A 27,180-nucleotide genomic window follows, 5' to 3' on the forward strand; every position below is an offset into this window, starting at 1 on the left:
CGCCGGAGGAAAACCCTTTCCCCGTCGCCTAGCAACCGTCCCGACGTAGCAATATCCCCCATCCGGATTGGCCTAGAGTCGCCGCTTGGAGCCTCTCTCTCATTGGCGAGACGCGGCAGCCAATCAGCGAGCTGGAGGGCGGAGGCGCGTAAGGCGGCGAGGCGCGAGCGGGGGGAGGGGGAGAGGGAAAGCACCAATCGGACCAATGGGGCGCGAGGCGGGAAAACAGGCAGCCAATAGGGAGCGTCCGTCGGCTAGCCGGCCGCCGGCGACGGCAGCGACTCCCCTCAGTGGCCGTTGCGCCTCCAACTCGCGATGAGCTCTTTCGCCCGGCTGCTGCTGGCTGCCCTGGCCGTGGCGCTGGCCCTGCCCGCCCGAGGCACCGTCTACTTCCGGGAGCAGTTCCTGGACGGAGGTGGAGGAGGCAGGGGCGGGACCTCCCCACTTGACACGGGTCTGGGGCCCATTCACATCACACGTGCACTCGCGAGTTCAGCCCCTTCCGGCCTTTTCCCCAGACTCTGCTTGGAGGTTGGAGAAAGCCTGGCGCGGCGAGGGCGGTGTCCCCCCCCCTGACACGCGTCTGGTGCTCCGTTCACACGTGCGCTCGCACGTCCTGCCTCTTCCCCGCCTTTTGCTCAGGCTCTGCTTGGAGGGAGAAGTTGGGCGCGGGGGTTCTCCCCCCCTTGACACGCGTCTGGGGGTCTATTCACATGTACACTCACGAGTCCAGCCTCTTCCCCGCCTTTTCCCCAGGGACCCCCTGGGGTCGTCTCCTCCAACCCCTCCCCCCCCCAATGCAGGAATCCTTTTGCCCAATGTTGGGCTTGAACCTGCAACTTAAGAGTCCCATGCTCCGCCAACTGAGCTACCAAGAAGCATTATTGTGGAAACAGCCTTCAAAGGCGCAAGGCGCTGCGCAAAAATTAATGGGGCCTTAAAATAACCCATTCAGGGATTGAAAATGTAGAGGGCAATAAAACACATTTCTTTAAAATCTCCCAAAATTAGAAAACAACTGGCACACCATTTATTTAATTAACTTGTCACCTTAATACTTTTATACTTAATGCTTAATCCTTTCCTCCAAGGGATCCGAGGGTGGCCTGCGTGGTTCTCCTTGCATCCCCCCATTTTATCCTCACAACACCCCTTCAAGGTAGGCTGAGAGTCAGGGACTGGCCCCGAACGTCGCCCAGTAAGCTTCATGGCCGGCTGAAGATTTGAGCCCAGGTTCTCCAGGTCCTTGTTGAAACCCAGAGGTTCCCACACTTTTCACGTTGGCAACACACTTTTTCGACGCGCATCATTAAGCGACACGGATTCAGTAATTTGCTCGCCAATAGTAAAAACGCAATACGACATCACTTGAAAAAACTTCCCTGAACAGGGCTGCCTTCAGATGTCTTTTAAAATCACATTGCTGTTGATCTGTTTGACGTCTGACAGGGTTGGGTGCAACAACCAGAAAGGCGCTCTGCCTGGCTCCCTGTAACTTCACCCTTCGTAATTATTATTATTATTATTTATTACTTATACCCCGCCCATCTGGCTGGGTTGTGCGATCGATACACAAATACAGACACACAGGTACACCAATCGTTCAAGCGCACTGAATGAGCGCCCGGGTGTGTTTCGCTTGCCCGCTTCCTGACGTGTGTCGCTGTGGGGGGGGGGTTGCGCTTTCCCAAGGGTTTTAAGGCTTTGCTTGTGTTTCCACCTGTCGTGACGAGTGTCCTCCCTCTCTGTCGACAGCAAAATGGAAAGAGAGGTGGGTGCTCTCTCAGCACAAATCCAACTACGGGAAGTTCCGGCTGACGGCTGGGAGCTTTTACGGAGATCGCGAAACGGACAAAGGTTTGGGAACGTCCTCCAATGACACATTCGCAACACAACATCAGCTGCATTGACATATCCCTGCTCTTAAGCTTTCTAACGCCAAGGGCCACGTTAGCTTCTAAGCCATTTTCCAGGGGCCACATGACCGTGTGGGGTTGGACCAGAGGCAGCCATGGGGTGGGGCAGTTACTGTTAGTTTATACGCCAGGCCTAGGCAAACTGCGGCCCTCCAGATGTTTTGGGCCTACAACTCCCATCATCCCTTGCTACCAGGACCAGCGGTCGGTGATGATGGGAATTGTAGTCCCAAAACTTCTGGAGGGCCGCGTTTGCCTAGGCCTGACATACGCCGAGACGTTTCTCTTTGTTCTGCGTCCATGCAAAGGAGAGGCGTTTTCAGAGTCCAGCGACACATTCCCAGCCGGACAAAACTGAACACGCATGAATTTGTTTCAAAAACGCAGCTTCAAATCATATATAACTAACGATAAGCGTTGTGTTATATGCCTGTTGTCTTTGTCCATGGAGTTTTCTTGGCAGGGATACTGGAGTGGCTTGCCAGTTCCTTCTCCAGGTGGATCACGTTTAGTCAAAACTCTCCACTATGACCTGTCCATCTTGGGTGGCCCTGCATGGCATAGTTCATAGCTTCTCTGAGTTATTCAAGCCCCTTCGCCACGATAAGGCATTGATCCATGAAGGGGTTCTCGAAGCTACGAACATGAGTTTGACCAAACTGCAGGAGGCAGTGCAAGACAGGAGTGCCTGGCGTGCTCTGGTCCATGGGGTCACAAAGAGTCGGACACGACTAAACGACTAAACAACAACCAAAGCGTTGTGTTCTCCATTTTCATGATAGTCCCCACAAAATCAGAGCTGTGCTCATTATTGGGACGAGGGAATAAAGTACGGTGGAATCTCGGTTTTCGAACGTAATCCATTCCGGAAGTCCGTTCGACTTTTGAAACGTTCGAAAACCGAGGATCAAAGGGCTGGCTGCAAAATCGGGATTTTCATGCAGATTTCGCCCCTTTGAAATCCGCATGAAAAAACAGAAGCATTCACTTCTGGGTTTCCGGCGTTCAGCTTCTGAAACGTTCGGCAGCCGAGACATTGGAAAACCAAGGTTTGACTGTACTGGTAAGGCTTCACATTTATCGTCTGTGGGTCTGAGACGTTGCCTTGGCGTTGCAGGTCTGCAGACGACAGAAAACGTCAGGTTTTATGCCATTTCGTCACGGTTTAAGCCCTTCAGCAACAGAGGAAAGCCTTTGGTCATTCAGTACACGGTCAAGCATGAGCAGAAGATCGACTGCGGTGGCGGATATGTGAAAATCTTCCCCTCCGACCTGGACCAAAAGAACATGAGCGGAGAATCCCTGTATTATGTCATGTTTGGTGAGATGGCTGGGGTGTTTTTTAAAAAAAACATGAGCCAGATAAAAATGGCATTGGGTGTCAATTTGATCTCAAGTCTGTCCTGAATTTCTGCATTGGGTGCCCCCAAAACATACGGTATATTCAAAACCTCTTCGCATTCTGTGATTTCATTAGGGATCCCCCACTTCTGCAAAGCTGTAACCTGCCGTGTTTTGGCGTCGGTGCCAGGAACGGTTAGGAAACCGTTCCTTAAAATATCCATCATCTTATCAGATGTGTTTCAGGAGGCGAGCCAATTTCTGAAAGCTTAAAGTAGCGCTTGAGAGGCAAAACCCGTCCCTTTCTCTTCTCAGGGCCTGACATCTGCGGCTCCGACATAAAGAAGGTCCACGTCATTTTAAACCACAAGAACAAACTCTATCCCATTAAGAGGCAAATCCGCTGCAAAGTAAGTGCGGGAAGTGTTTTTAAGTTCCGTTTTGCAATATCCTCCTTGGCAGTCAGTTGGGGGGTGGTTTATGGAGAACAGGGGCATGTCATTGGAAGGGTGGCTGGCTTGGAAGCCCTGAGAGGAAGGGGGCATCGTGGCAGCTACTTTTTGCTGCCCCTCACTTCTCCCTGCCTTTTACCTGAAGAACAGCCTTTCCTGTGGCAGAGAAAAGAGCAGCTTCTCATTATATGTTTTCAGCTCTGCTGGCCAGTTTTGAGCTTCTAGAACTAGCCAGGATCCTTGAAAGACTTACCCACACATGTGCGCACACATGACCCTTGTTGGGTCCAGAGAGTTCATTAATAATAAAATTTGGGTTTAGGTAGACGGATTCACTCACCTGTACACACTGGTTCTAAGACCCAACCACACGTACGAAGTGAAAATTGATAACAAGAGGGCAGCATCCGGCGACTTGGAAGATGACTGGGATTTCTTGCCCCCGCGGACGATAAACGACCCAACGGTGAGGAAGCCGGAGAACTGGGATGACGTTGCCGAAATCGACGACCCAGAGGACACCAAGCCGGAGGTGATTATTATCAGAGGCTTGCAGCTCTGGTGTGGGTGAGCCATGCCCGAGAGCTGGCTATAAGGCCTCGGACACAGGAAGTCCAGAGAGCCAGGGCATCTCCCCGCCCCCAGCTAGAACAGGTGTGTCTTAACAGCCTCTGACCCCCCCTTTGGGCTTAAGGGGGAGGCAAATGAGGAGCTGGACCTCTTAATCCTCCCCTTTCAGTGACCTTAAGGAACAGCTGAGTCGCATCCCTTGTGGCTTTCCCTGAGACCTGGGCAGGGTTTGCTAATTTTGCTTATTTCCTCTCCCCCCACTCTCTTTCTCCCTCCGCAAAAGGACTGGGACGTCCCCGAGTACATTGTAGACAACAGCGCCGAGAAACCCAAGGACTGGGATGCCGTGGCACAAGGCCCCTGGGAGCCCCCCCAGCTCAAGAATCCACTTTACCGGGTAGGGTAGCTCCTTTTCCAGTCAAGGGGGGGGGCGCCTTGGAGATGAAGCTGGGTGGCTCTTTGCATTTGTCTAACTGTTGGTTTAGCTTTTAAACACGCTTTCTGCATAACTGCCTTCTGTTTCTAAATCGTGATTGTTTACCGCCGCGCCATAAGTCAATTTAAGGCATCCCATAAGTGAAATAAATTGTGAGGAGAAATGGCTAGCTTGGGCCATGGGCGCTGAGGCCTGTAATAACTATAATTATAATTATATTTATTTATTTATACCCCACCCATCTGGCTGGGTTTCCCTAGCCACTCTGGGTGGCTTTCAACAGAACATTAAAAACAGAATAAAACATCAAACATTAAAAACTTCCCTAAACAGGGCTGCCTTCAGATGTCTTGTAAAAGTCAGGTAGTTGTTTAGAATCATAGAATCATAGAGTTGGAAGAGACCACAAGGGCCATCCAGTCCAACCCCCTGCCAAGCAGGAAACACCATCAAAGCATTCTTGACATATGCCTGCCAAGCCTGTGCTTAAAGACCTCCAAAGAAGGAGACTCCACCACACTCCTTGGCATCAAATTCCACTGCCGAACAGCTCTTACTGTCAGGAAGTTCTTCCTAATGTTGAGGTGGAATCTTCTTTCTTGTAGTTTGAATCCATTGCTCCATGTCCGCTTCTCTGGAGCAGCAGGAAACAACCTTTCTCCCTCCTCTATATGACATCCTTTCATATATTTGAACATGGCTATCATATCACCCCTTAACCTTCTCTTCTCCAGGCTAAACATACCCAGCTCCCTGACATCTGACATCTGACATACCCAGCTCCCTGACATTTATCTCCTTGACATCTGACGGGAGGGCATTCCACAGGCTGGGCGCCACCACCGAGAAGGCCCTCTGCCTGGTTCCCTGTAACTTCGCTTCTCGCAGGGAGGGAACCGCCAGAAGGCCCTCGGAGCTGGACCTCAGTGTCCGGGCAGAACGATGGGGTCCTCTAACATCCTGTGGCTTCTTCCAGGGGGAATGGCAGCCCCGGAAGATCCCTAACCCCAGGTTCAAAGGCATCTGGCCTCACCCGCAAATCGCTAATCCAGAGTACCTGCCGGACACCACCATTTCCATCTACGAGAACATCAGTGTCATTGGGCTGGACCTGTGGCAGGTCAGTGGGGCTTCCTGTTTTTCTGTTCCCCGCAAAGGCCAGCGAGGGGGGACTTCTGTTCAGCTCCTCTCCCTTCTTTGCCCCAGAGGTCACCTGCAGTGGGCTCTGTGGCCCGGGAGGGCTGGAGAGCCAGGATGAGGGCAAATGGCGCGCCATTCCCCAACCCCGCAATCAAACACGGTCTGTCGTTCTGGTGGCTTTTCGAAATGGGGCATGAGTGTCCCTAATAAATGGGAACCTTTGGCTGGGAGCAAGGTGTGCCCGTCCGCCCGCCCACGAAAAGGAGCCAGCGGCAGCGTCTGACAAGAGACACTCTCTTGCAGGTGCGATCGGGAACCATTTTCGACAACTTCTTGATCACGGATGATGAAGGATACGCGGAAGAATTTGGGGACGAGACCTGGGGAGAAACAAAGGTAGCAGAGGTCTTGCTCGCTCCAGTAGGGCAAAAGGGTGCAGCATCATCTCCTGGGTTTATCTATATCTATCTCTGGGCACTGCCCGCTCTCTGAGATGGGTCGCTGGCCCTGGGGTGGCCACCCATTGCCCCAGCCTCTCCAGTCCCTGACTGGGGGGCTTCTCTGCCTCCTGAAATGAGGCTCTTCCCAGCTCAATGAAGGCTAGAGGGCCGTGTTTGGAGGGCTTGGGCCGGCCGGTTCCCCCGGGTCCCCAATATCCTCCAGGTATGGTGGACCCGGTGGAAAGCAGAGAGGATTCTCCCTCGGGTTTTGATTCGCAATCCCCCTTTCAGGACCCCGAGCAAGAAATGAATAAGCAGCAGATCGAGGAAGAGAAGCAGCGGGAGCGAAGGGAAGCTGAGGAGGAGGCCAAAAAGAAGAAAAAGAAAAAGGAGAAGGAGAAGAAGAAGGAGAAGAAGAAGAAAAAGAAGAAAACCACCCCAGAGACAAGGATTGTGGCACAGAAGGAGGAGCTTTGAGTCTCCTCCTCAGACCTGGACTGGGAAATTGGGGGCAAGGGGCAAGGGGCAAGGAAGGGTTGCATTTATTTTTACGCTGTTCAAATGTTCCTGGAAAAGCCTTATTGCTGACGGCTGACGCATTAGGGTGAGCGAAGAGAGGGGTGCAGAGGGAGAGAAAGGAAGCAGGGGCCTTTTCAGTGAACTTAGCTCTGGAAAAGTTCAATAAACAGCCAAAGTTTCCCTGCCCTGTTCAAATGCTCTTTGGTTCCTTGGGAGAAAAGGGTGTGTATTTGGGGGGGGGCGCACTAACCCAAACCAGGGAGCTTCTCCCTCCTGTCTCCCCTCTAGCGGCCCCCTCCTCTCTCCCACTCCCCACCAGGTTTCTTTTTTTGGGGGGGGGGAGAATCCCACTCCTGCCTTCACTTGTCCAGGGAAAGGGCATCGTTTTTCTTTACATCATCCTGGGCAGATGGCAGCTGTGGCCCAAAACACTTGGGGGGGGGGGGTTGCTTAGCAGAGGTTGCCTCACAGCTTGCTAGTAGAATTGCAGAATCCTAGATTTGGAAGTGGGACCCTGAGGGTCATCCAGCCCAACCCCCTGCAAGACAGGAATCTTTTTGCCCAATGTGGGGCTCGAACCCAGGACATGGGCATAGCCAGGGTTTTTTTTGGTAGGCAGGCTTGGGGGGGGCAGAACCTCAGATCTGTATTGATTTTGATTGATATGGGGGGGACAGCTGTCCCCCTGCCCCCTCCCCACAGCCATGCCTATGACCAATGACCCTGAGATTGAGAGTCTCATGCTCTACTGACTAGGCTATCCCAGACCCTCCAAGTGTCCCTATTTTCCAATCCTGGATTTAGAGAAGCTGTCCTGGTTTCTGATTTGATCCCGGAATGTACTGCTTTTCCTTGGGATGTCCCTATTTTCACCAGAGAAACATTGGAGGGGATGGAATAGGACAGGCATCCCCAAACTGTGGCCCTCCAGATGTTTTGGCCTACAACTCCCATGATCCCTAGCTAACAGGACCAGTGGTCAGGGATGATGGGGATTGTAGTCCAAAACATCTGGAGGGCCGAAGTTTGGGGATACCTGGAATAGGACGTCCCTATTTTCAGGGGAGAAACGTTGGAGGGGATGGAATAGGACGTCCCACTCTTCATAGGAGAAACGTTGGAGGGGATGAAATAGGACGTCCCTATCTTCACAGGAGAAATGTTGGAGGGGATGGAATAGGATGTCCCTATTTTCACGGGAGAAATGTTGGAGGGGATGGAATAGGACGTCCCTATTTTCACAGGAGAAATGTTGGAGGGGATGGAATAGGACATCCCTATTTTCACAGGAGAAACGTTGGAGGGGATGGAATAGGACATCCCTCTTTTCATAGGAGAAATGTTGGAGGGGATGGAATAGGACGTCCCTATTTTCACGGGAGAAACGTTGGAGGGGATGGAATAGGATGTCCCTATTTTCATGGGATAAATTTTGGAGGGGATGGAATAGGACGTCCGTCCCTCTTTTCATGGGAGAAACACCGGAGGGCATGCCACCCGCTGCCTCTGAGCCTGGTGGGGGCAGGGAGAGGCGAGGGTGGTGAGCGCCTCTGAGCATGTGCAAAGAGCGCCTCCTGGCGCGGCGGCGGCGGCGGCGGCTGCCTCTTCCCATCCTGGCCGGCAGGTGCCGCTGCTCCGCCTCCCCTCGGGCCCCGCCCCTCCTGGCCCCGGCCCCGCCCTCCAGGAGGAGGAGGAGGAGGAAGATGGCGGCGCTTGGCCCCCTCGGCGGAGGAAGCGGCGGAGCGCAGGTAGCCGGCGGGGAGGGGGGGTCCCCTTGGGGGGGGCGAGGAGGGCGATGGCATGGGAGACCCCTCCCCACCGGAGGGGGCAGCAGCTGGGGGGGCGCCCCCCACCCCACCCCAAATTACGGGGGGGGCTGAGCCGGGCAGGGAGACCCCCACCACCCCCCAACCTGGATTATCGCCTCATTCCCCCCCATGATATGCATTGGAGGGTTTCCTGGGAGGGAGGAGGGGCGTCCCCTCCCCCTTCTCCCCCTCCCCCCACCAGAGGGGCTGAGCCCCCCCCTCTCCTCCACCCCACCCAAGGGGTCGCCCTCTCACATCCCAAGTGCCTAGGGAGGGGGGCTTCAAAGCTTTCCCCCACCCCACCAGAGGGACTGCAGGGGCTGAGCCCCCTTCTCTCCTCCACCCCACCCAAGGGATCCCCCTCCCACACCCCAAGTGCCTAGGGAGGGGGCCTGAAAGGGGCTGAGCCCCCGCCTCTCAAGTGTCCCAGGCAGCAGCCCCCTCCTCCCATGTCTTGGGGTGGGGGGGTCTGGAAGGCCCCCAGGGTCAAGTAGGCAGGTCCAAGGCTGCCTCGCAACCCCATCTTGCACCCCCCCTCCCTCACGCCCAAGCGGTGGGGGTGTGTGACTCAGACCAGCCTACCTGGCAGGGCTGCCCCCCCCCCAGGGAGGGAGAGGGGGTGGGGGTGGTCCCCGCCTCTTGGGGGTCAGCCTCAGCCAGGACTCGGATTTGCCTGCCCGTCCATCTGGCGGCACGGGGTGGGGGTGGGGGTGTCACCCGCCAGATGGGCTCCTTCTGTCGCAGGGGGGTGGGGTGGGCCTCTTGGCAGGGTCTCCCCCTGCAGAAGGCACCCCCCTCCACCAAGAGGACCTGATCCAGGAGAGGCCCCCATGCAGGGCGTTTCTGAGGAAGATGCTGAACACGTTCCCCCCCCAAATAATAATAATTGGACCCCCCCAAAAGATAATAATTGGACCCTCTCGTGAGCAAATGGACTGGAGAGGAGTCGGACCTTTGGCTGGGGGGAGATCTCAAGCCATGCACCTGGTCCTGTGCCCCCCCAAAGCCAATAATAATAATAATAATAATAATAATAATAATAGTGCCCCACTCGTCTGACTGATTCACCCTACAGCAGTTGAACTAGCCAGAAGCAGGAGAGGGTGGGGGCATGCGCCCCCTACATGAATCCTGGGAGTTGTAGTTCTGGGAATTGTAGCTCTGCTAGGGGTGACCTATAGGTCCCAGTATTCTCTGAGGGTGGGGTATTTTAAAAGCTGAGAGTGCTGTGTTGTGGGGGGTGGGACTCAATGGCTGTCATGCGGGGGGGTGTCCCAGTTCCATGACACGTCTACACACGACGCGAGGCCCGCTGGCGCAGGGAACCAGAGCGCCTCTGAGCGGGTGCAGAGGGCCACCTCTCCCTGGCCAGCAGTGGGGCTTGAGTCTCCCGGACCCCCGTGCGGAAGGGGAAGAGGGTCCTGTTCTCCAGGTAGCCGCAGGGGCACAAGGGTCAGAAAGACCCCAAGAAGGCGCCAAGGAGCCCTCGGTGGACGTCGGGCGAGCTCAGTGCCGCCCGCACAGGCTGGCAGCAACTCTCAGGAGCCTTCTGCAGGCCAAGCAGGCGCCCTGCCAGGGAGCTGTGGCCCTTTCCTTAAATTTCAACTAGGATTCTAGTCCTCAAGATTCTGCCTTCAGCAGGCACCCTTATTCCCCAGCATGACCCGGCGATGTTGTCGCAGGATTGAACCCGGAGCCTTCTGCAGGCCAAGCAAGATGCCCTGCCCCCAAGCTGCCTGCCCTGCCTGCTGGATGCGTTGAGTCACCAGTGGGGGTTGCGAAATCTCTCGTGTCACAGCTCCCCAAAGGGCCGGGTGCGGGTGCCGGGTTCACAAAGGCCAGAGGAGCTTCCTGAGTCTCTCCACTGAACCCAGAACCTGCTTGCTGGTCTCAGGGTTGTGAGTTCAAGTCCTGCATCGGGCGGAAGGTCCCTGCGTCATAGGGGGTTGGACTAGATGAACTCTGGGTCCCTGTTATGTGACTCGAAGGGATCTGTCTCCCCTGCAATCTGTAGGGGGGGAAGCGGAGCGGATTCCTGTTGGCCGAGCGTTGGAATGGGCGTAGGGATCTCCATTGAGGGATTTTGGACCCAAGTGCGAGAGCAACCGCAGCTTCTAGGGAAGTTCTTAATTTTCGATGTTTTAGTACAGTACGCTTTTACATTGGTCAGCAGGTGCCCCGAATTGCTGTGGCGCCCAGCCAGATGGGCAGGGTATTATTATTATTATTATTATTATTTATTCCAGTGTTCTGGAGTGTGGCGGGTCTGTTTGGCTAGAGAGCAAAGCTTCGGGCGTCTGTGGCCTAAGTTCAGGGAGGAGAGAAACTGGCAACTTGCTTCGCAACAGGCAACTGGTTTTGGCCCCTTTTGAACGAAGCGCCAGAGCCTGCATATTGCCTGCTTGTATTTCCGATATTTTGATGTTCCGAATGCTCGCTAGGCGCCGTGTGTTGAGGGAAAGTTGCAGAGAATTAAATCCATCCGTCGGGCGGCGATGGCGTTTTATAAAATTACAGATGGCGGGTAGAGAGAAGGTTCTCCTCTCTCTTTCGTGACCTTAGAATTTGCGGGCATCCGACGAAACTTGGAAGGTTTGGGACAGGTAGGAAAATGCCCTCCGTGGGGGGCCAGGGGAGGTCCTGCTCCTTCTGGGGCAGTTTGCCCACCTTTGGCCCCCACCCCACCCCACCCTGCACTCAGCTCTCACTTGCGGTTTTTCGAAGCTGCCGGCAGGCGACAGCGGGCCCCGATCCCGGCAATGGCAGGCTGGCTGAACCAGGCGAAGACAGGCTCTGGAGCAGACCAAGAGGGGGTGGGGGGCAGGTGGGGCTCGTCCACCTGGGAAGGGAGCCCATCGGGGAGAAGGGAAACCTTGTGGAATAATTCAAGAGGAGTATAGCATCTAGATCAAGGGAAGTAATACTACCACTGTATTCTGCTCTGGTCAGACCTCACCTGGAGTACTGTGTCCAGTTCTGGGCACCACAGTTCAAGAAGGATACTGACAAGCTGGAACGTGTCCAGAAGAGGGCAACCAAAATGGTCAAAGGCCTGGAAACGATGCCTTATGAGGAACGGCTTAGGGAGCTGGGTATGTTTAGCCTGGAGAAGAGAAGGTTAAGGGGTGATATGATAGCCATGTTCAAATATATAAAAGGATGTCATATAGAGGAGGGAGAAAGGTTGTTTTCTGCTGCTCCAGAGAAGCGGACACGGAGCAATGGATTCAAACTACAAGAAAGAAGATTCCACCTCAACATTAGGAAGAACTTCCTGACAGTAAGAGCTGTTCGGCAGTGGAATTTGCTACCAAGGAGTGTGGTGGAGTCTCCTTCTTTGGAGGTCTTTAAGCAGAGGCTTGACAGCCATCTGTCAGGAATGCTTTGATGGTGTTTCCTGCTTGGCAGGGGGTTGGACTGGATGGCCCTTGTGGTCTCTTCCAACTCTATGATTCTATGATTCTAATTTGGGGGGGAAATAGCCTCAGGAGGAAACCCTGCACAAATCTGGAGGCGGCTGGGTGCCAAACATCTCACTCTGCTTTCCTTTGCCCCCCCCATCAGTGAGGCCGGATCTGGGCAGCCCAGGACCCCCAGAGACACCCTGCCCGGGCTTGTGCCCCGGGGGGGGGGGGAGGTCGCTTCAGTGTTGCAAACTTGCCGGTCAGGCTTCACCACCCCCCCAGGGCACTCCCGTGATGCCAGCAAGATGCTAATTCATGGAAGAAGGAGAGGGCTGCCGGTTGCTTTTAACAGGCATCTTTTGGGCCGCTGCACCAAACCGGTGACCCAGGGCCCTGACTCTGCAGAAGGCAAGCTCCCCTGCTCGCCTCCTGGCGGGCACTGCAGCCGGGAGGGAGCTGTTTTGCCTCCCTTCCGGGGGTGTGGGCTGGCCTGCGGTCCAGACCAGCCGGGCACCGAGAGCCGCTTCCCAGGCCTCTCCCTCCTTGGACACGGACCCAAGTCTGGAGAGCCGTGTGTGTGTGTGTGTGTGTGTGTGTGTGTGCTGATTTGTATTCCTGCAGAGCGGCCGGCCTGCTGTCGAGCGGAGAGAAAAGGCCTTCTTGCTGTTGGCAAGGGGAAGCCTGCTCCGACTCCGGGTGCCCAGATGGTGCTCCTGGAGCACATGGTCGAAAGACGAGGGATGTTGGGATGATGCTGGGAAGGGGTGGGGCGAGGCAAGGGGGACACGGCACTCTGACTCCATGTGGGGAGGGGGGTCTTTGCTTGCCCCCCTCGTGCTCGCAAACTCCTGGCGCCGCCGAGCGAAAGGTGGGCAGGCAGGACCTGCCACACACGTGTGCCCACAAAAACACAGCTTTGGGTCCTTTGCGCAAAGGGACGTCTGCCCCTTTTTCCAATTTTAAGCAGTGTTAGAAACTCTGATGTATATGTGCCAAGCGCCAAACAGCTCCTTAAACCGGGGTTGGCAGCGCCAAAACGGAACGTCTAGTTACCGTTTGGGGGGGCAAGACGGTTCAGAAGTCTTGTTTTTAAAAAACGGCAGGGCGTGATGGATTCTCGGTTAGACGTCCGGCTAGTTTGGAGGACAGCCTTGAGCCTCGGTTAAGGACTTCGAGAAGTTAAAAGAAGGGAAGTCGCTCATATATTTTGCCTTATCCCGACCTCTTTTTCTTCATGGGGACGCAGAGCATTCGTAAAGTGGGAATATTATTTGCAACCAGGAGGTGGGGGAAGCAGAGACGAGTGGCAACGATTTCTTGTGCCCAGAAAAAAAGCATTTTGGTTCCGGTTGTGCAGGAATTCGTTTGCATCCTCAAATATATAAAAGGATGTCATATAGAGGAGGGAGAAAGGTTGTTTTCTGCTGCTCCAGAGAAGTGGACACCGAGCAATGGATTCCTACTACAAGAAAGAAGATTCCACCTAAACATTAGGAAGAACTGATCGGCAGTGGAATTTGCTGCCAAGGAGTGTGGTGGAGTCTCCTTCTTTGGAGGTCTTTAAGCAGAGGCTTGACAGGCATATGTCAAGAATGCTTTGATGGTGTTTCCTGCTCGGCAGGGGGTTGGACTGGATGGCCCTTGTGGTCTCTTCCAACTCTACGATTCTATGAATTCCGCCCTTCTCCATCTTCCTGCGGAGCCCTCCATAGCCCTCTCCTCCTCCACGGAATCACATTTTAATCCCCTTTCTTGCGACCATCCCTGCCTCCTGTCGCGGGGAGTTCCGAAGTTTAACTCTCTGCTGTGTGTCCTCCCCCCCCCCCAATCCCACATCTCCCAGCACCCGCCTTGCTTCAGGGTTGCCTTGGAATTCCAGCTATGACAAGCAAGAGGGAGGGAAACCTCCACCCAGCTAGTTCACCTCGGGTCAAATCCTCGCCTGCTCCCTTTCCTCGCTTTTCTCGTTGAACGGGAGATTCAGCCACACAACTCTGTAATTGACGTGATAAAATTATGGGATTGTGGAGGGAGGAGGAGGAGGGATCAAACTGGCTAAGTTGCCGTGGTTCAGTGGAACCTCCAGCTTCTCAAGCAGGCTACCTGTGAAACGGCACAGAGATCTCTGGCTGCCAGAGAAGTGTTTTTAACATTTTAACGTTTGGGGTTTTATCGTGTTTTTAATACTCTGTTGGGAGCTGCCCAGAGTGGCTGGGGAGGCCCAGCCAGATGGGCAGGGTATAAGTAGTAAATGATTATTATTATTATTATTATTATTATTATTATTATTATTATTGAAGGATCTGAAATACTTTCCTCGAAGCTTGGTTTTGTTCTGGGTTGTTCTGTTTGATGTTTTTATATGTTGCCAGCCACTTTGAGAGCAGTTCTTTAAAATTTATAGTGGGATAAAGGTAAAGGTAAAGGGACCCCTGACCATTAGGTCCAGTCATGACCGACTCTGGGGTAGCGCGCTCATCTCGCATTATTGGCTGAGGGAGCCGGCGTATAGCTTCCAGGTCATGTGGCCCGCATGACAAAGCCGCTTCTGGCAAACCAGAGCAGCGCACGGAAACGCCGTTTACCTTCCCGCTGTAGCAGTTCCTATTTATCTACTTGCATTTTGACGTGCTTTTGAACTGCTAGGTTGGCAGGAGCTGGGACCAAGCAACGGGAGCTCACCCCGTCACAGGGATTCGAACCGCCGACCTTCTGATCAGCAAGCCCTAGGCTCAGTGGTTTAACCACAGCACCACCTGGGTCCCTTTTAGTGGGATACAAATGAAAAAAACTAGTGCTTTTTTCTGGGGGGGGGGAATGCAGGGGAACACATACCCCTAAACATTTTGTGAATCTACGTTTGGCCTCATTGAGGGGCAGTATTTCAATATGAGTAGGAAAATGAGAGCGCCCCTAAACATTTTTTCCAAAAAGAGCACGGGAATATTATTATTATTATTATTATTATTATCCCGGGGGGACGGGGGATGGTGCATATTCTATTGCAGTGACCGCAGCCCAGGTTTCAGGTGCCATTTGGCAATAAAGATTCTATATTTGAGTTTCTAACTGCCTAGAGAAGGGCGGCCACCCTCATACCTCCTTGTTTGGGGCACCCAGAGGTATCTAGCTGGCTGGTGGTTTGTTTCAAAGTCAGGTGAGGGCCTCGTCGTTTCTGAGCTCCCATTTCCCTCACCAGGCTAGGGCGAACGGGGAGAGAGGCTGCCTTTCCACCCCCCCACCCCCCCAACAAGAAAACCAGGACCGACTCCCATCTCCCCTGCTCCTTAATATGCGCCAGAAGACAGACACGGCCCCCTTTATGACTCTCCTGGACCAGCTGCGATTCCCCGCCATGCCGCAAACAGAGAGGCAGCCTCTTGGGTCTAGAAGAGGAATCCTACTTACTTGGCTGTCTTGTTTTGTAACCTGGCTGGGCGGTGAACCGGACGAGAACGGCGCCCTGCCCCGTCTCGTGCCGCCCCCCAATTTTTATAGGAAACCCAGCCGCGCTTCCGCTAACAAGAGGGCAGGAATACAACCAGAGGAGGCCTGCTTGGAATGTAGAACATCCCTGTCGGCAGCCTCTCTGGGGAGGGCTAGGAGAGGCTCCCTGCTTGAAAAATCTGGGGCGCAGTAGCTGCCTGTCCGTGTGAGCTGGCTGGGCCTTGGAAGGATGTGGGGTTGCAGCCGCTGCAGGGAGCTGGGAGCCCCACATTTGGGGGGGGGTGGCCGCGAGGGATATCTGCGCCCTCAAACGCGCTCCCCGCCACGAGATTTCAAAGGATCCGGTTGTGCAATTCAGTTGGAGGGGAAGGAAGTTTCTGGTGGGGTTTGCCCAACTTCTCCAGCCAGCCAGATGCACCCTCTTCTCCCCCCCCCTCCCCGGCCGTTTCATAAAACCGTAGAGTCGGAAGGGGCCCTCCGAGGGTCATCCAGTCCAGCCCCCCAGCGAGGCAGGAATCTTGGCCACAGCACCCAACAACAGCTGGTCTTCCACAGCGTTTCTGATTTTTCTTTGAAATATAAAGCAGTATGGAAATGGAAAAATACTAATAAACGTCACTGGGGTTCGGGGAGAAGGAAGAATGAGTCTGGGTCGTTCCGTTGTGGCCATCGCAACGCAGGTTTCAGAGTTGGACCCTGAGGGTCGCCTTGTCCCCTCCCCCTTGCTGTCCAGGGCCAAACCTGCAACCTGTTTTACCGTGTTTTTAATATTGGGAGCCGCCCAGAGCGGCTGGGGCAACCCTGTCCGAGGGGCGGCATCCAAATAATAATAATAATAACCATTATTGTTATTATTATCCCTGTGTTCTATTGGCAGTTAGCTTATCTATCCGAGTTTCTGTTCACATCAGATACACCCTTTTGCTTCCGATGGACTCCAAGCTCTTTCCTTGTTTGAAAGTCGGACGTTTCCAACCTGAAATTCTTTTGCTTCCTGGGGTCTCTTATTTTGGGGTGGCTGCGTTACCTCCTTGGGGGGGGGGTTCTGTTCCCCCTTCCATTTGGAAGCCAAGCTTTACCTGGAGCTGGGGACCGACCCGCCTTGGTTCTGCAGGCGGATATTGTTCCGAAATGGAACATGCAGCCTTTGGGTAGGGCACAGCCTGACCTCTATTTGAGCCGCCTGTCCTTGAGGCCGAGGAACCGGCTCCTTCTGTTGACAATGGGGGAAGACGCACGGGGAGGTGGACCTCCTGCCAGCCGCCCCGAGACAAGGGAGAGCTCAGCATTTTTTCCTCCTGGGATGCCCAACAGTAAAAAAACAGAAAAATGCCGCGAGGCAAAATAATGAAAATCAATCAATGCGCCTGTCGGCATTGCAGAGGCCACGTCCGAAAGAGGGGGAAGGGAGAGCAGTCCTCATAATTTCGTCATTTATACCCCGCCCATCTGGGCTGGGATGCCGGAATCTCTGCTTCCGCCTCCAGTGTCAGGGAGTGCCACAGGCACACCCAGGCTCCCGTCCCTAGGAATGGCGGGCAGGCCCTCGGAAGCGTGGGCCGAGTTTCCTGTCCCCAATCCGGAGTGATCTGCCGGGCTCCCCTTTGCCCAACCCGGCGCCCTCCGAATAGTTTTGGGGTGCAACCCTGTGCCCGGCTGGAGCCATTGAAGGTTTTCATCCCAAATTATATGGGGGGGGGAGAGAATGGCCTTTCTCTGCTTTGGGGCTTGCCTGCCCTCTCTTGCCCCTGATCCCCCTTCCCACAAAGCCATCCCTCCGCTTTCAGATGAGCGTCAAGGGAGGGTCATTTCTTGGGGGTCTCAATAAAGACCGGATTCACTGAAGGGGGGGGCTCTCTGTATTTGAATATGTTTTCCACCTTGTTTCTCTCCCCACCCCTCTTTTCCCCTCTCCTGTCTAGCTCTTCGCCGGGACCCCCCTCTACGAGACGTATTACAAGCAGGCAAGTTCTGGGCGCTCCCTTCGCCCTCCTTCCCCTGGAAACCCCCAGGGAGGAGGCAAGAATTGGGTTCGGTGTCGCCGGCACTGGCCGGCAGCAGCAGCAGCTCTCCCGGGTCTCGGGCCGGCAGCCTCTCCCCGCCCTGCCTGGGGATACCACCAGTGGGATTTGAACCAGGGGCTTTTGTCCGCCCACCTGCTAAAAATAAAAAGGACCCCAGCCTCGTGGCTCTGGATAAAGCGCTGATTCAAAGAGGAAACTTGCCCTTACGCCGACACAGAACATTGGCCCGCCGAGCTCAGCGTTGCCCGCACTGGCCGGCAGCGACTTTGTAGGGCTGTAGGCGGCGAGTGCACAGATGCGCCAGTGGAATTGAACTGGAGATCTTCTGCACGCAGGGCAGCTGCTCTGCCACTGAGCGGCTGCGCCAGCCCCACGACTTTCCATATTTCCCTCCCCAACCCCCCACGGTTGAGTGGGGAGAACCTCACCAAGGAGGCAGGGCAGGTGGGGCCCCAAGGTGCCAGTCGGGCCCCGTCAGAAAGACCCGGGGCAGGAAATCGAGCAGAGGAGCTCGACAGCCCCCCAAAATCTGGGGGTTGCATTTGGCTTGGGGAGGGATGTTTTAAATGATGTTTGATGTTTTGTTGTGTCTTTAATATTCTGTTGGGAGCCGCCCAGAGTGGCTGGGGAAACCCAGCCAGATGGGCAGGGTATAAATAAGAATTTCTATTATTATTATTATTATTTATTATATCTCAGCTCAGGTGTGACTGTTTGCTCCTCACAGGTGGACCCAGCCTGCACGGGCCGGATCGGGGCCAGCGAGGCCGCCCTCTTCCTCAAGAAATCGGGGCTGGCCGACGTCATTCTGGGGAAGGTAAGTTGAGCTCGGCCCGGGATCTCGGAGAGAAGGAGCTTGGCCGTCCTCGGTGGGGTTTTGGGGGGGGGGGCAGCATCCCAGCCTCTGCCTTCCTCCTTCCCCTTTTTAGCCGCAGGGGCCGCAAAGCCATTCCCCGCTCCGGAAATGCCGCCGGAACACAGGCCCGTGACCCCATTTCACAGAATCGTAGAATTGTCGGGAGGGGAACCTGTGGGTCATCTAGCCCAACCCGAACGCAGCAATTTTGGCAATCTCAGCAAGTCTCTGGAATTCACATTTGGGAATGCAATAGTGCCGGATCGGTGCATGATTTTCATTTTCCCTCTCCTTGGTGTGTGTGTTTTGTTAGATCTGGGATATGGCCGATCCGGAGGGTAAAGGCTTCTTGGACAAACAGGTACGTTGCGATGCCCAGCCCTAGGAGTTGAAAGATTCCTACAGCCGTTTAAGCTTGGATAGGGACCCCAGACTCCATCTAGTCCGTTCACCTGCAATAGGCTATAATGCCGTTGCTTTAGTTAAATAAATTATTTATTTAGTTAAATAAAATAGGATTTTTAAAAACTTAAATCAGATTCTTTTGATTTAAATTGGGTTTTTTTAAAAAAAAACTAAATGAATTTTTAAAATAAAACGCTTTTGGAGGAAAAACCTTTCTAAAGATAGTTTTCTATTTAAGTTCCGTTATAGTCCAAAGGTTGTTCATCAGGAAATGAGGATTTGTTTTAAGTTTTTCATGTGTGTTAAAACTCAGCCTAAGCTGTTTTTTAAAATTAAAAAAAATCAGTTACCACATCAGTTAACAAACATGGATACATATGCTATAATGTTATTGTTTTTAGTTAAATTGTTGACATTGTTATTAAGGAAATGATCATTTTTCTCCTTCCCATAAAGTACAGCAGAAAAGTTGCCACAATGTAAACAGTTAACTTCTTAAACCTCACAGTAATTTCATAATTATCTGTCTTACGTATTCCTAATAGCAGAAAACAAATCAGTAATTTTTGATATAACTGTAAAAACTACTCTGGAAATTTGCTTGTAAACCTTAAGATGATACCAGCAAGAGTGAATCTTTCTGTAAAAAAAAGCTATTTAAATCAAGCCTTCCTGACTAGCGATTTGAATTTCGATTTGATTTGAATCAAATGCACCCTAGCTGGAATTAATCATTTTGAGACACAAAGGGACCCCCCTTGTCTGTTGCCTTTAAACCAGGGCTTCTTCGTGGCGCTGCGGCTGGTGGCCTGCGCGCAGAACGGGCACGACATCGCCCTCGCCAACCTGACCTTGGCACTGCCTCCGCCAAAATTCGTAAGTGCGCCGGGCGTTTTATCCGTTGGCTTTCCAAGACCTTCCTCCGGGGGGTGGGTGGGGGAAACAGCAACCCCTTTCCGCCGGAGCTCCGGCCTCCGAATATTCTCCGCGTTTGGGGAGATTTGTGGGGTGGAAACCTTTCGGGGAGGGGGTCTTGACAACGCGCTGTTTCTCCTTCGTTCCAGCCCGACAGCACTAGCCCCCTGCTGATCTCCTCCTCCTCCTCCTTGGACGCTCACTGGGCCGTCAGGGTGAGTCCCCCCCCCCACGTGAAAGGGGGTCCTCTTCCTCCTCCTCCTCCTCCTCCTCCTCCTCCTCCTCCTCCTCCTCCTCCTCCTCCTCCTCCTCCTCCTCCTCCTCCTCCCGGGGTGGCCTGGCGAAAAGGACTTGCCATTTCCCCGGATCCAGAGCTCCCTTTACAATGCGATGCGATGCGATACGATAATCTTTATTGTCATTATCCCACGCAGAACAACGAAATTGAACATTTGCATCAGACTTACACAACCATCAGCCTAATTACCCCCTAAAAAAAACCCTCAAACTTTATACTTCCAGATGGAGGAAAAGGCCAAGTTCGACGGCATCTTCGAGAGTCTCCTGCCCGTCAACGGCTTGCTCTCGGGGGACAAAGTGAAGCCGGTTCTCCTGAACTCCAAGCTGCCTCTCGATATCCTGGGAAGGGTGAGCGGACATCCCCCCCCCTCGTATCCTCCCCAGTTTTTAGCCTGATCCTCTATCCAGGCACGTCCAACAGGTGGATCATGATCGACTGGTAGATTGTAGGGTGTTCCTGGTTTACAAACACAATTGGTTCCGGAAGTCTGTACTTAACCTGAAGCGGACTTTCCCATTGAAAGTAATGGAAAGTAGATTAATCTGTTCCAGAAAGGTCCGCGGAGTACCTAAACTGAAAATACTCAAACTGAGGCGTACATAAACCGAGGTATGACTGTAGATCTCTGGCCCCTCAGCGATCTACTCCCCCCCCCAAAAAGCTCAGTAACTTTGGCGTCCCTAAAAAAGCTCTACAACTTTGCCAAGAAAGCTCAAGAACTTTGCCTTTCCTAAAAAAGCTCAGCAACTTTTGCTTCCTAGCAAAAAAGCGGGCCACCAGATTAAGTTCCACTATCGGACTGGGGATACAGGACCCTCAACTGTGTTTTATATAATCAACTTTTGATGATGTTCTGTGTATATCACAATGCTCATTCAGTTCCCTTCATTCAGATATTCAGCTCTATTCATTCATTTGCTCCCTAAAGAAAAGCTCAACCACCTTGGCTCCCCCCAAAAAGCTCAACAACTTTGATCCATCCAAAGACAATGGGTAGATCACTGCCAGTTTTTTTTACACTGTGAGTAGATCACAGTCTATTCGGAGTCGGACATTCTTTCCCTTTTCCCTTTCTTCTTCTACGAAAAAACACTTTTTGGGATCCCACATTTAAATTCTTCCCTGGTCTCCTTGATTATTATTGTTGTTGTTGTTGTTATATATATATATATATATATATGTAAACTGGCCATGTCCGTTAGTATCCATGTTTCACCAAAACCGCTTGACCGATTGCGCTCAAATTTTGACACAATGCCGCATGCGAATATGAGAGCAAGCCCATACCGTTTTCAAAGACAGGTGTCACACCTGTGCCACGTAAAACCCCATCTTTCAAAACACACCACTCAGCCGAAAGTGCATGCTGGGAAAAGAACCAGGTTGCAAACCAGCGCCCTCTAGCGGCGGCTACACTGGTACTACACCTAGAGAACCTTCCCTCTCAACAGCACCTCAGCTGCCGTTTACATACTGTACTATGCCCAAGCCTTTACAGACTAGGTCGAATGGAGGTACTGACTCGCCTGGGTGGGGGTTGGGGGGAGGAGGGGACAGGATAGGTCAGGACACGGCGGGGCCAGTCACAGGGATGACCCAGGGGTGGGGGGGGGAGAGGGGGTGTGATACTTCATGGGACGGGACAGGTTGGGGGGAATCACAGGAAAAACCAGGGGGTGGGGGGAGGAGGGGACAGGATACGTCATGGATCGACACAGGGTGGTGACAGTCACAGGGATTAGGGCCCTAGTTATTATATTATTATATTAAAAACAACAGTGTGGGGTAGTTGAGCTGCCCTGATGTCTTTCTGCATTCTCTCTCCCTCTCCCTCTCCTTCCCTCTGTCTCCCAATGGCTGCGAAGGTCTGGGATCTCAGCGACATCGACAAGGACGGCCACCTCGACCGAGACGAGTTTGCGGTGGTAGGTTTATCCAGCGCTCGGTTGCCGGGTCCGTCCCGGGCCGGGTGAGCCCCCTCCAACCTGAGGCGGCTGCTGCCACTGCAGGGCTGCTGCTTCCGTTTCTCCTGGTCCCTAAGTGGAGCCTCCCTGGGCAGGGCCAGTCTACCTTAGAACGCCGGAGAACAAGAAGAGAGGGTCCTGCTGGGGGGGGGAGGGGCTTCCCCTTGGGTGAATCGGGTTGGCCGCTGCGAGGTGGGCAGGAGACCAGGCTGGCTGGGGCCTGATCCAGCTGCTTTTGCAGGCCATATAAAGATTTAGATCAGGCATCCCCAAACTGCGGCCCTCCAGATGTTTTGGCCTACAACTCCCGTGATCCCTTGCTAACAGGACTAGTGGTCAGGGATAGTGGAAATTGCAGTCCAAAACATCTGGAGGGCCAAAGGTTGGGGATGCCTGGCTCAGATCATGGGTAGGCAAACTAAGGCCCGGGGGCCAGATGCGGCCCAATCGCCTTCTAAATCTGGCATGCAGACAGTCCGGGCCGGGAATCAGCGTGTTTTTACATGAGTAGAATGTGTCCTTTTATTTAAAATGCATCTCTGGGTTACTTGTGGGGCATAGGAATTTGTTCATATTCCCCCCCCCCCCAAATATAGTCCGGCCCCTCACAAGGTCTGTGGGACAGTGGACCTGCCCCCTGCTGGAAAAGTTTGCTGACCCCTGGGCTTAGATAAATTCACGGCGGGGAACAAGGCTATCGGCGGCTGCCGGCCCAAGCTGGCCGCGCCTTAGCTCTCCCGTTGGGGCTGCTGCTCAGCCACCGTGGGGGCCTGGACGTCCTGCGGCGCCTCGTCGAACTGCGGAACCCCCTCCCGCAGGAGGCGGCAGTGGTCAGCAGCCCACGTGGGCTCGGAATGCGGATTAGAAAAAAATCCGCAGGGGAAAGGGAGAGGGCTTGGAGGTCCTGCTTGGGGGGGCTTCTTCCCTTTGGGGAATACGGGGGTGGCCAGAACCCTGGGCTATAGGTGAGCCCACCCATCTGTTCCAGCAGCCATGCTCTCTCCGATGGAACCTCCAGCTGCAGAGGCACTCTATCTCAATGGCCGGGTTCTCATTTGCCCAAGGCAGAGGGGAAGGTGCCGAAATTTCCCATCTTGGCACAGCCTCTCTGCCCTCCCCCCTGCCCTCCCCTTGTTGCCCCCGCCCTCTGCAGACACCTTTTCCCTCTCTGGGCCTTTTCAGGCGATGCACTTGGTCTACCGTGCGCTGGAGAAGGAGCCCGTGCCGCCCGCCTTGCCCCCGCCCCTCGTGCCGCCCTCCAAGCGGAAGAAGGCGCCCTCCCTCCCCGGGGCCGTGCCCGTCCTGCCGGCCAGCCCCCCGCCCAAGGACAGCCTGCGCTCCACCCCCTCGCACGGCAGCGTCACCAGCCTCAACAGCGCCGGCAGCCTCTCGCCCAAGCACAGCCTCAAGCAAGTGCAGCAGGTAGGAATCGGGGCCTCCCAGCACCCCAGGGTGGGCGGATCTGGTCCTCGGAGCTGGTAGGGGGGCGGCCGCTCACGCAATGCAAACTTTGGCACGGTTGAGCTACGGAACTCATTTCTACTTGAAGCTGCGGCAGCCGCCTCCCCTCTGAATTCTTTCGCGATATTTACGCGCTGCTAGGGACCCAGGTGGCGCTGTGGGTTAAACCACAGAGTCTAGGGCTTGCTGATCAGAAGGTCGGCGGTTCGAATCCCTGCAACGGGGTGAGCTCCCGTTGCTCGGTCCCAGCTCCTGCCCACCTAGCAGTTCGAAAGCACATCACAGTGCAAGTAGATAAATAGGGACCGCTCCGGCGGGAAGGTAAACGGCGTTTCCGTGCGCTGCTCTGGTTCACCAGAAGCAGCTTTGTCATGCTGGCCACATGATCCGGAAGCTGTCTGCGGACAAACGCCGGCTCCCTCGGCCTGTAGAGCGAGATGAGCGCCGCAACCCCAGAGTCGGACACGACTGGACCTGATGGTCAGGGGCCCCTTTACCTTTAGATTGCAAAAGTGCCCCATCTCGGAATAAGAGATCAAGAAGAATATAGGTTTTGAGAAGATTGGAAAATGTTTATTGAATACAGTGGTCCCTTGGTTCTCAAACTTAATCCGTTCCGGAAGTCCGTTCCAAAACCAACGCGTTCCAAAACCAAGGCACGCTTCTTTCTCATAGAAAGTAACACAAAACGGATTGATCCTCTCTAGACTTTTAAAAACAACCCCTAAAAAAGCATTTTAACATAAAATTTACTATCTAGCGAGACCATTGATACATAAAATGAAGGAAATGCAGTGTACTATGAAATAAATAAGACAGCATAGTAGATGATTCTGGGCTGCATCAAGAGGAGTATAGCATCTAGATCTAGGGAAGTAATAGTCCCACTGTATTCTGCTCTGGTCAGACCTCACCTGGAGTACTGTGTCCAGTTCTGGGCACCACAGTTCAAGAAGGATACTGACAAGCTGGAACGTGTCCAGAAGAGGGCAACCAAAATGGTCAAAGGCCTGGAAATGATGCCTTATGAGGAACGGCTTAGGGAGCTGGGTATGTTTAGCCTGGAGAAGAGAAGGTTAAGGGGTGATATGATAGCCATGTTCAAATATATGAAAGGATGTCATATAGAGGAGGGAGGGAGGTTGTTTTCTGCTGCTCCAGAGAAGCGGACACGGAGCAATGGATTCAAACTACAAGAAAGAAGATTCCACCTAAACATTAGGAAGAACTTCCTGACAGTAAGAGCTGTTCGGCAGTGGGATTTGCTGCCAAGGAGTGTGGTGGAGTCTCCTCCTTTGGAGGTCTTTAAGCAGAGGCTTGACAGGCATATGTCAAGAATGCTTTGATGGTGTTTCCTGCTTGGCATGAGGTTGGACTGGATGGCCCTTGTGGTCTCTTCCAACTCTAGGATTCTATGATAAAAATTAAAATGTATTTTTCTTCTTCCCCGTTCCAGCCGCCCACGTCCTGGGTGGTCCCCCTGACGGACAAGCTCCGCTACGACGAGATCTTTCTGAAGACAGACCTGGATTTGGACGGCTTCGTCAGCGGCCTGGAAGTCAAGGACATCTTCATGCATTCGGGGCTGTCGCAGAACCTCCTGGCACACATCTGGTAATGATAATAATAATAATAATAATAATAATAATAATAATAATAATAATAATAATATATTATTTATACCCCGCCCATCTCACTGTGTTTCCCCAGCCACTCTAGGTGGCTCCCAGCAGAATATTTAAAAAGCCCAACATTAAAAAACTTCCCTAAACAGGGCTGCCTTCAGATGTCTTCTAAAAGTCAGACAGTTGTTTATTTCCTTGACATCTGACGGGGGGTCGTAAGGATCCTTCCCCCTCTTCCTCCTGAGTCGCCAGGCTTTGACCTGGGCTCAGCCTCCAGCAGCAGCTTCTGCATCCATGAGGACCAGAGACTTGCGCTATCGAGCTCAGCTCCTTCGCAGGTGGAAATCCCTTGCCTCCCTTCTCGACGAGCCTCGGGGTTCCCTTCCAACCCTGGAATTCTGCGGTTCTGTGGAAATATCCCTGTAGTTTGAAGCCATTCTGAGCTGGGTGGATTGAGGCAGGCTTCCTATGGGGCTCCTTGGAGGGGAGCAAAAAGGTGTGGGATATATTACTTGCCAAGAACTGGAAGACACAAGAGATACCCACGATAGATGAACGGCAAATGAAGATGATGGACTTTAAGGAACTCGCTGAAATGACTGGGAGACTACGCAACCAGAAGGAAGAGACAGTGGAAGAAGATTGGAAAAAAATTAAAATATATTTGAAAAAAATATTGTAATATATAGAAAATTATTTTCCCTAGTGAGGATAATATAGGCTATGAGCGTAAAAATTAGGATTTAGATGTAGGGTTAGTCAATGTAGAATTTAAATAAAAGAGTATGGAATAATTGAATTAATAATTGGTTACTAGATAATGGTGAATAAACTGCTAAAGATGTTATACAATGAAATTCAGAAGGAAGGGATCGAGGAAAGTCATTTGATGTTGATGAAAATTAGGCTTCTATAAGAAATGTTTGTATGTGTTTTGTATGTTTGCTTTGTTGTCTTGTATTTTTTCTTTGTTTCTTATAAAATGAATAAATTTTTTAAAAAAGAAAAGGTGTGGGATAAATGTAATAATAAAGGACCAATACGTGCTCCTCCCTTCCAGGGCCTTGGCGGACATAAGGCAGATGGGGAAACTGAACAAGGACCAGTTCGCGCTGGCCATGCACCTCATCCAGCAGAAAGTCAGCAAGGGCATTGACCCTCCGCAGGTCCTGCTGCCGGACATGATCCCCCCATCAGAGAGGACCACACCTGCCCAGGTGAGCCACTCCCCGGATAAACGAAACCCCAGTCCCCTCCCTCTTCCTCCCACCCCCCGGCAACTCCCCAAATCCGCTTGGCTCGTGAGGGGAACCCTCGTTCCTTGCCCCGGCCAGGGTACGGCAAGTGCGGCCTCTCCCGGGTCCCCCTCTCCCCTCGCACCCCCAGGGCTCCTTTCTTAACCCCCTTCTCTCCGACCCGCCCACTGAGAATCCTTCCTTGCCCGGTCCTCCCCACCCCAGTGCTGACTCTCTTCCCCCCCTCCGCTGCCCCCACCCCACTTTGCCGCCCTCTCCAGACTCTCCCCGGTTACTTGGCTTCCGTGGGAACCGAGGTCTCGACGCTGGTGGAAATGCGTCGTGTGAGTAGGACCCTGGGGGTCCCTGGAACGTGACGGTCCCCCTGGCTCTCCCACTTTCTTTTGTTGCCTGCTCCGAGAAGCATGAAGGACCCCTCTAGTTGTGGGGCAGGGGAACCCTTCTAAATCTCGCTCTCCTTATCTATCTATAATCATCTATCTGTAATCTATTGATCTATATCATCTATCTATCTATTTGTCTCTATCATCTATGTATCTATCTACCTACCTACCGTATCTATCATCTCGTCTATCTTCTATTGATCACCTCTATATCATCTGTATCTATCTATCATCTATCTATATCATCTCTACTTGTCTATCATCTGTTGATCATCTCTATATTATCTGTATCTATCTATCTATCTATCTATCTATCTATCTATCTATCTATCTATCTATCCAATACTTTGGCCACCTCCTGAGAAGAGAAGACTCCCTGGAAAAGACCCTGATGTTGGGAAAGATGGAGGGCGCTAGGAGAAGGGGACGACAGAGGACGAGATGGTTGGACAGTGTTCTCGAAGCTACGAACATGAGTTTGACCAAACTGCGGGAGACAGTGGAAGACAGGAGTGCC

At 53.1% G+C, this 27,180-nt stretch overlaps 2 protein-coding genes across 6 annotated transcripts in view; both read left to right on the top strand.

Annotated features, from left to right (window-relative positions):
• Positions 1 to 315: 315 nt before the first annotated feature.
• CALR3 (calreticulin 3) lies at positions 316 to 6,772 on the top strand. Its single transcript, XM_060276487.1, has 9 exons — positions 316 to 415; positions 1,756 to 1,857; positions 3,034 to 3,237; positions 3,573 to 3,667; positions 4,032 to 4,241; positions 4,563 to 4,676; positions 5,692 to 5,835; positions 6,159 to 6,251; positions 6,587 to 6,772. Exons 1-9 carry the CDS (start codon positions 316 to 318, stop codon positions 6,770 to 6,772), a joined length of 1,248 nt encoding a protein of 415 aa, XP_060132470.1.
• A 1,729-nt stretch (positions 6,773 to 8,501) lies between these two features.
• The window catches only part of EPS15L1 (epidermal growth factor receptor pathway substrate 15 like 1), a 50,882-nt gene continuing 32,203 nt past the window's right edge, over positions 8,502 to 27,180 (top strand). For 3 of the 5 annotated variants that reach the window (XM_035116984.2, XM_035116986.2, XM_035116987.2), the window contains exons 1-12: positions 8,506 to 8,562; positions 17,396 to 17,437; positions 18,225 to 18,314; positions 18,667 to 18,714; positions 19,539 to 19,634; positions 19,823 to 19,888; positions 20,196 to 20,321; positions 21,840 to 21,899; positions 23,121 to 23,360; positions 24,856 to 25,013; positions 26,085 to 26,241; positions 26,541 to 26,603. In XM_035116984.2, the coding sequence (XP_034972875.2) occupies positions 8,518 to 8,562; positions 17,396 to 17,437; positions 18,225 to 18,314; positions 18,667 to 18,714; positions 19,539 to 19,634; positions 19,823 to 19,888; positions 20,196 to 20,321; positions 21,840 to 21,899; positions 23,121 to 23,360; positions 24,856 to 25,013; positions 26,085 to 26,241; positions 26,541 to 26,603 (1,191 nt within the window). In that variant the 5' untranslated portion in view covers positions 8,506 to 8,517. Of the gene's footprint in view, positions 8,563 to 17,395; positions 17,438 to 18,224; positions 18,315 to 18,666; positions 18,715 to 19,538; positions 19,635 to 19,822; positions 19,889 to 20,195; positions 20,322 to 21,839; positions 21,900 to 23,120; positions 23,361 to 24,855; positions 25,014 to 26,084; positions 26,242 to 26,540; positions 26,604 to 27,180 lie in introns of all 5 variants that reach the window. The other 2 variants (XM_035116983.2, XM_035116985.2) reach the window with 2 other exon arrangements.

The sequence above is a fragment of the Zootoca vivipara genome, chromosome 6 (assembly GCF_963506605.1).
Source record: "Zootoca vivipara chromosome 6, rZooViv1.1, whole genome shotgun sequence".
Classification (NCBI taxonomy): domain Eukaryota; kingdom Metazoa; phylum Chordata; class Lepidosauria; order Squamata; family Lacertidae; genus Zootoca; species Zootoca vivipara.

Excerpts from the sequence above, each read along its gene's own strand:
- CALR3 (XM_060276487.1), top strand. The coding sequence starts at position 316 with ATGAGCTCTTTCGCCCGGCTGCTGCTGGCTGCCCTGGCCGTGGCGCTG. Across the intron at positions 416-1,755 it reads GGAGCAGTTCCTGGACGGAG|CAAAATGGAAAGAGAGGTGG; the intron begins GTGGAGGAGGCA and ends CTCTGTCGACAG. Across the intron at positions 1,858-3,033 it reads AGATCGCGAAACGGACAAAG|GTCTGCAGACGACAGAAAAC; the intron begins GTTTGGGAACGT and ends TTGGCGTTGCAG.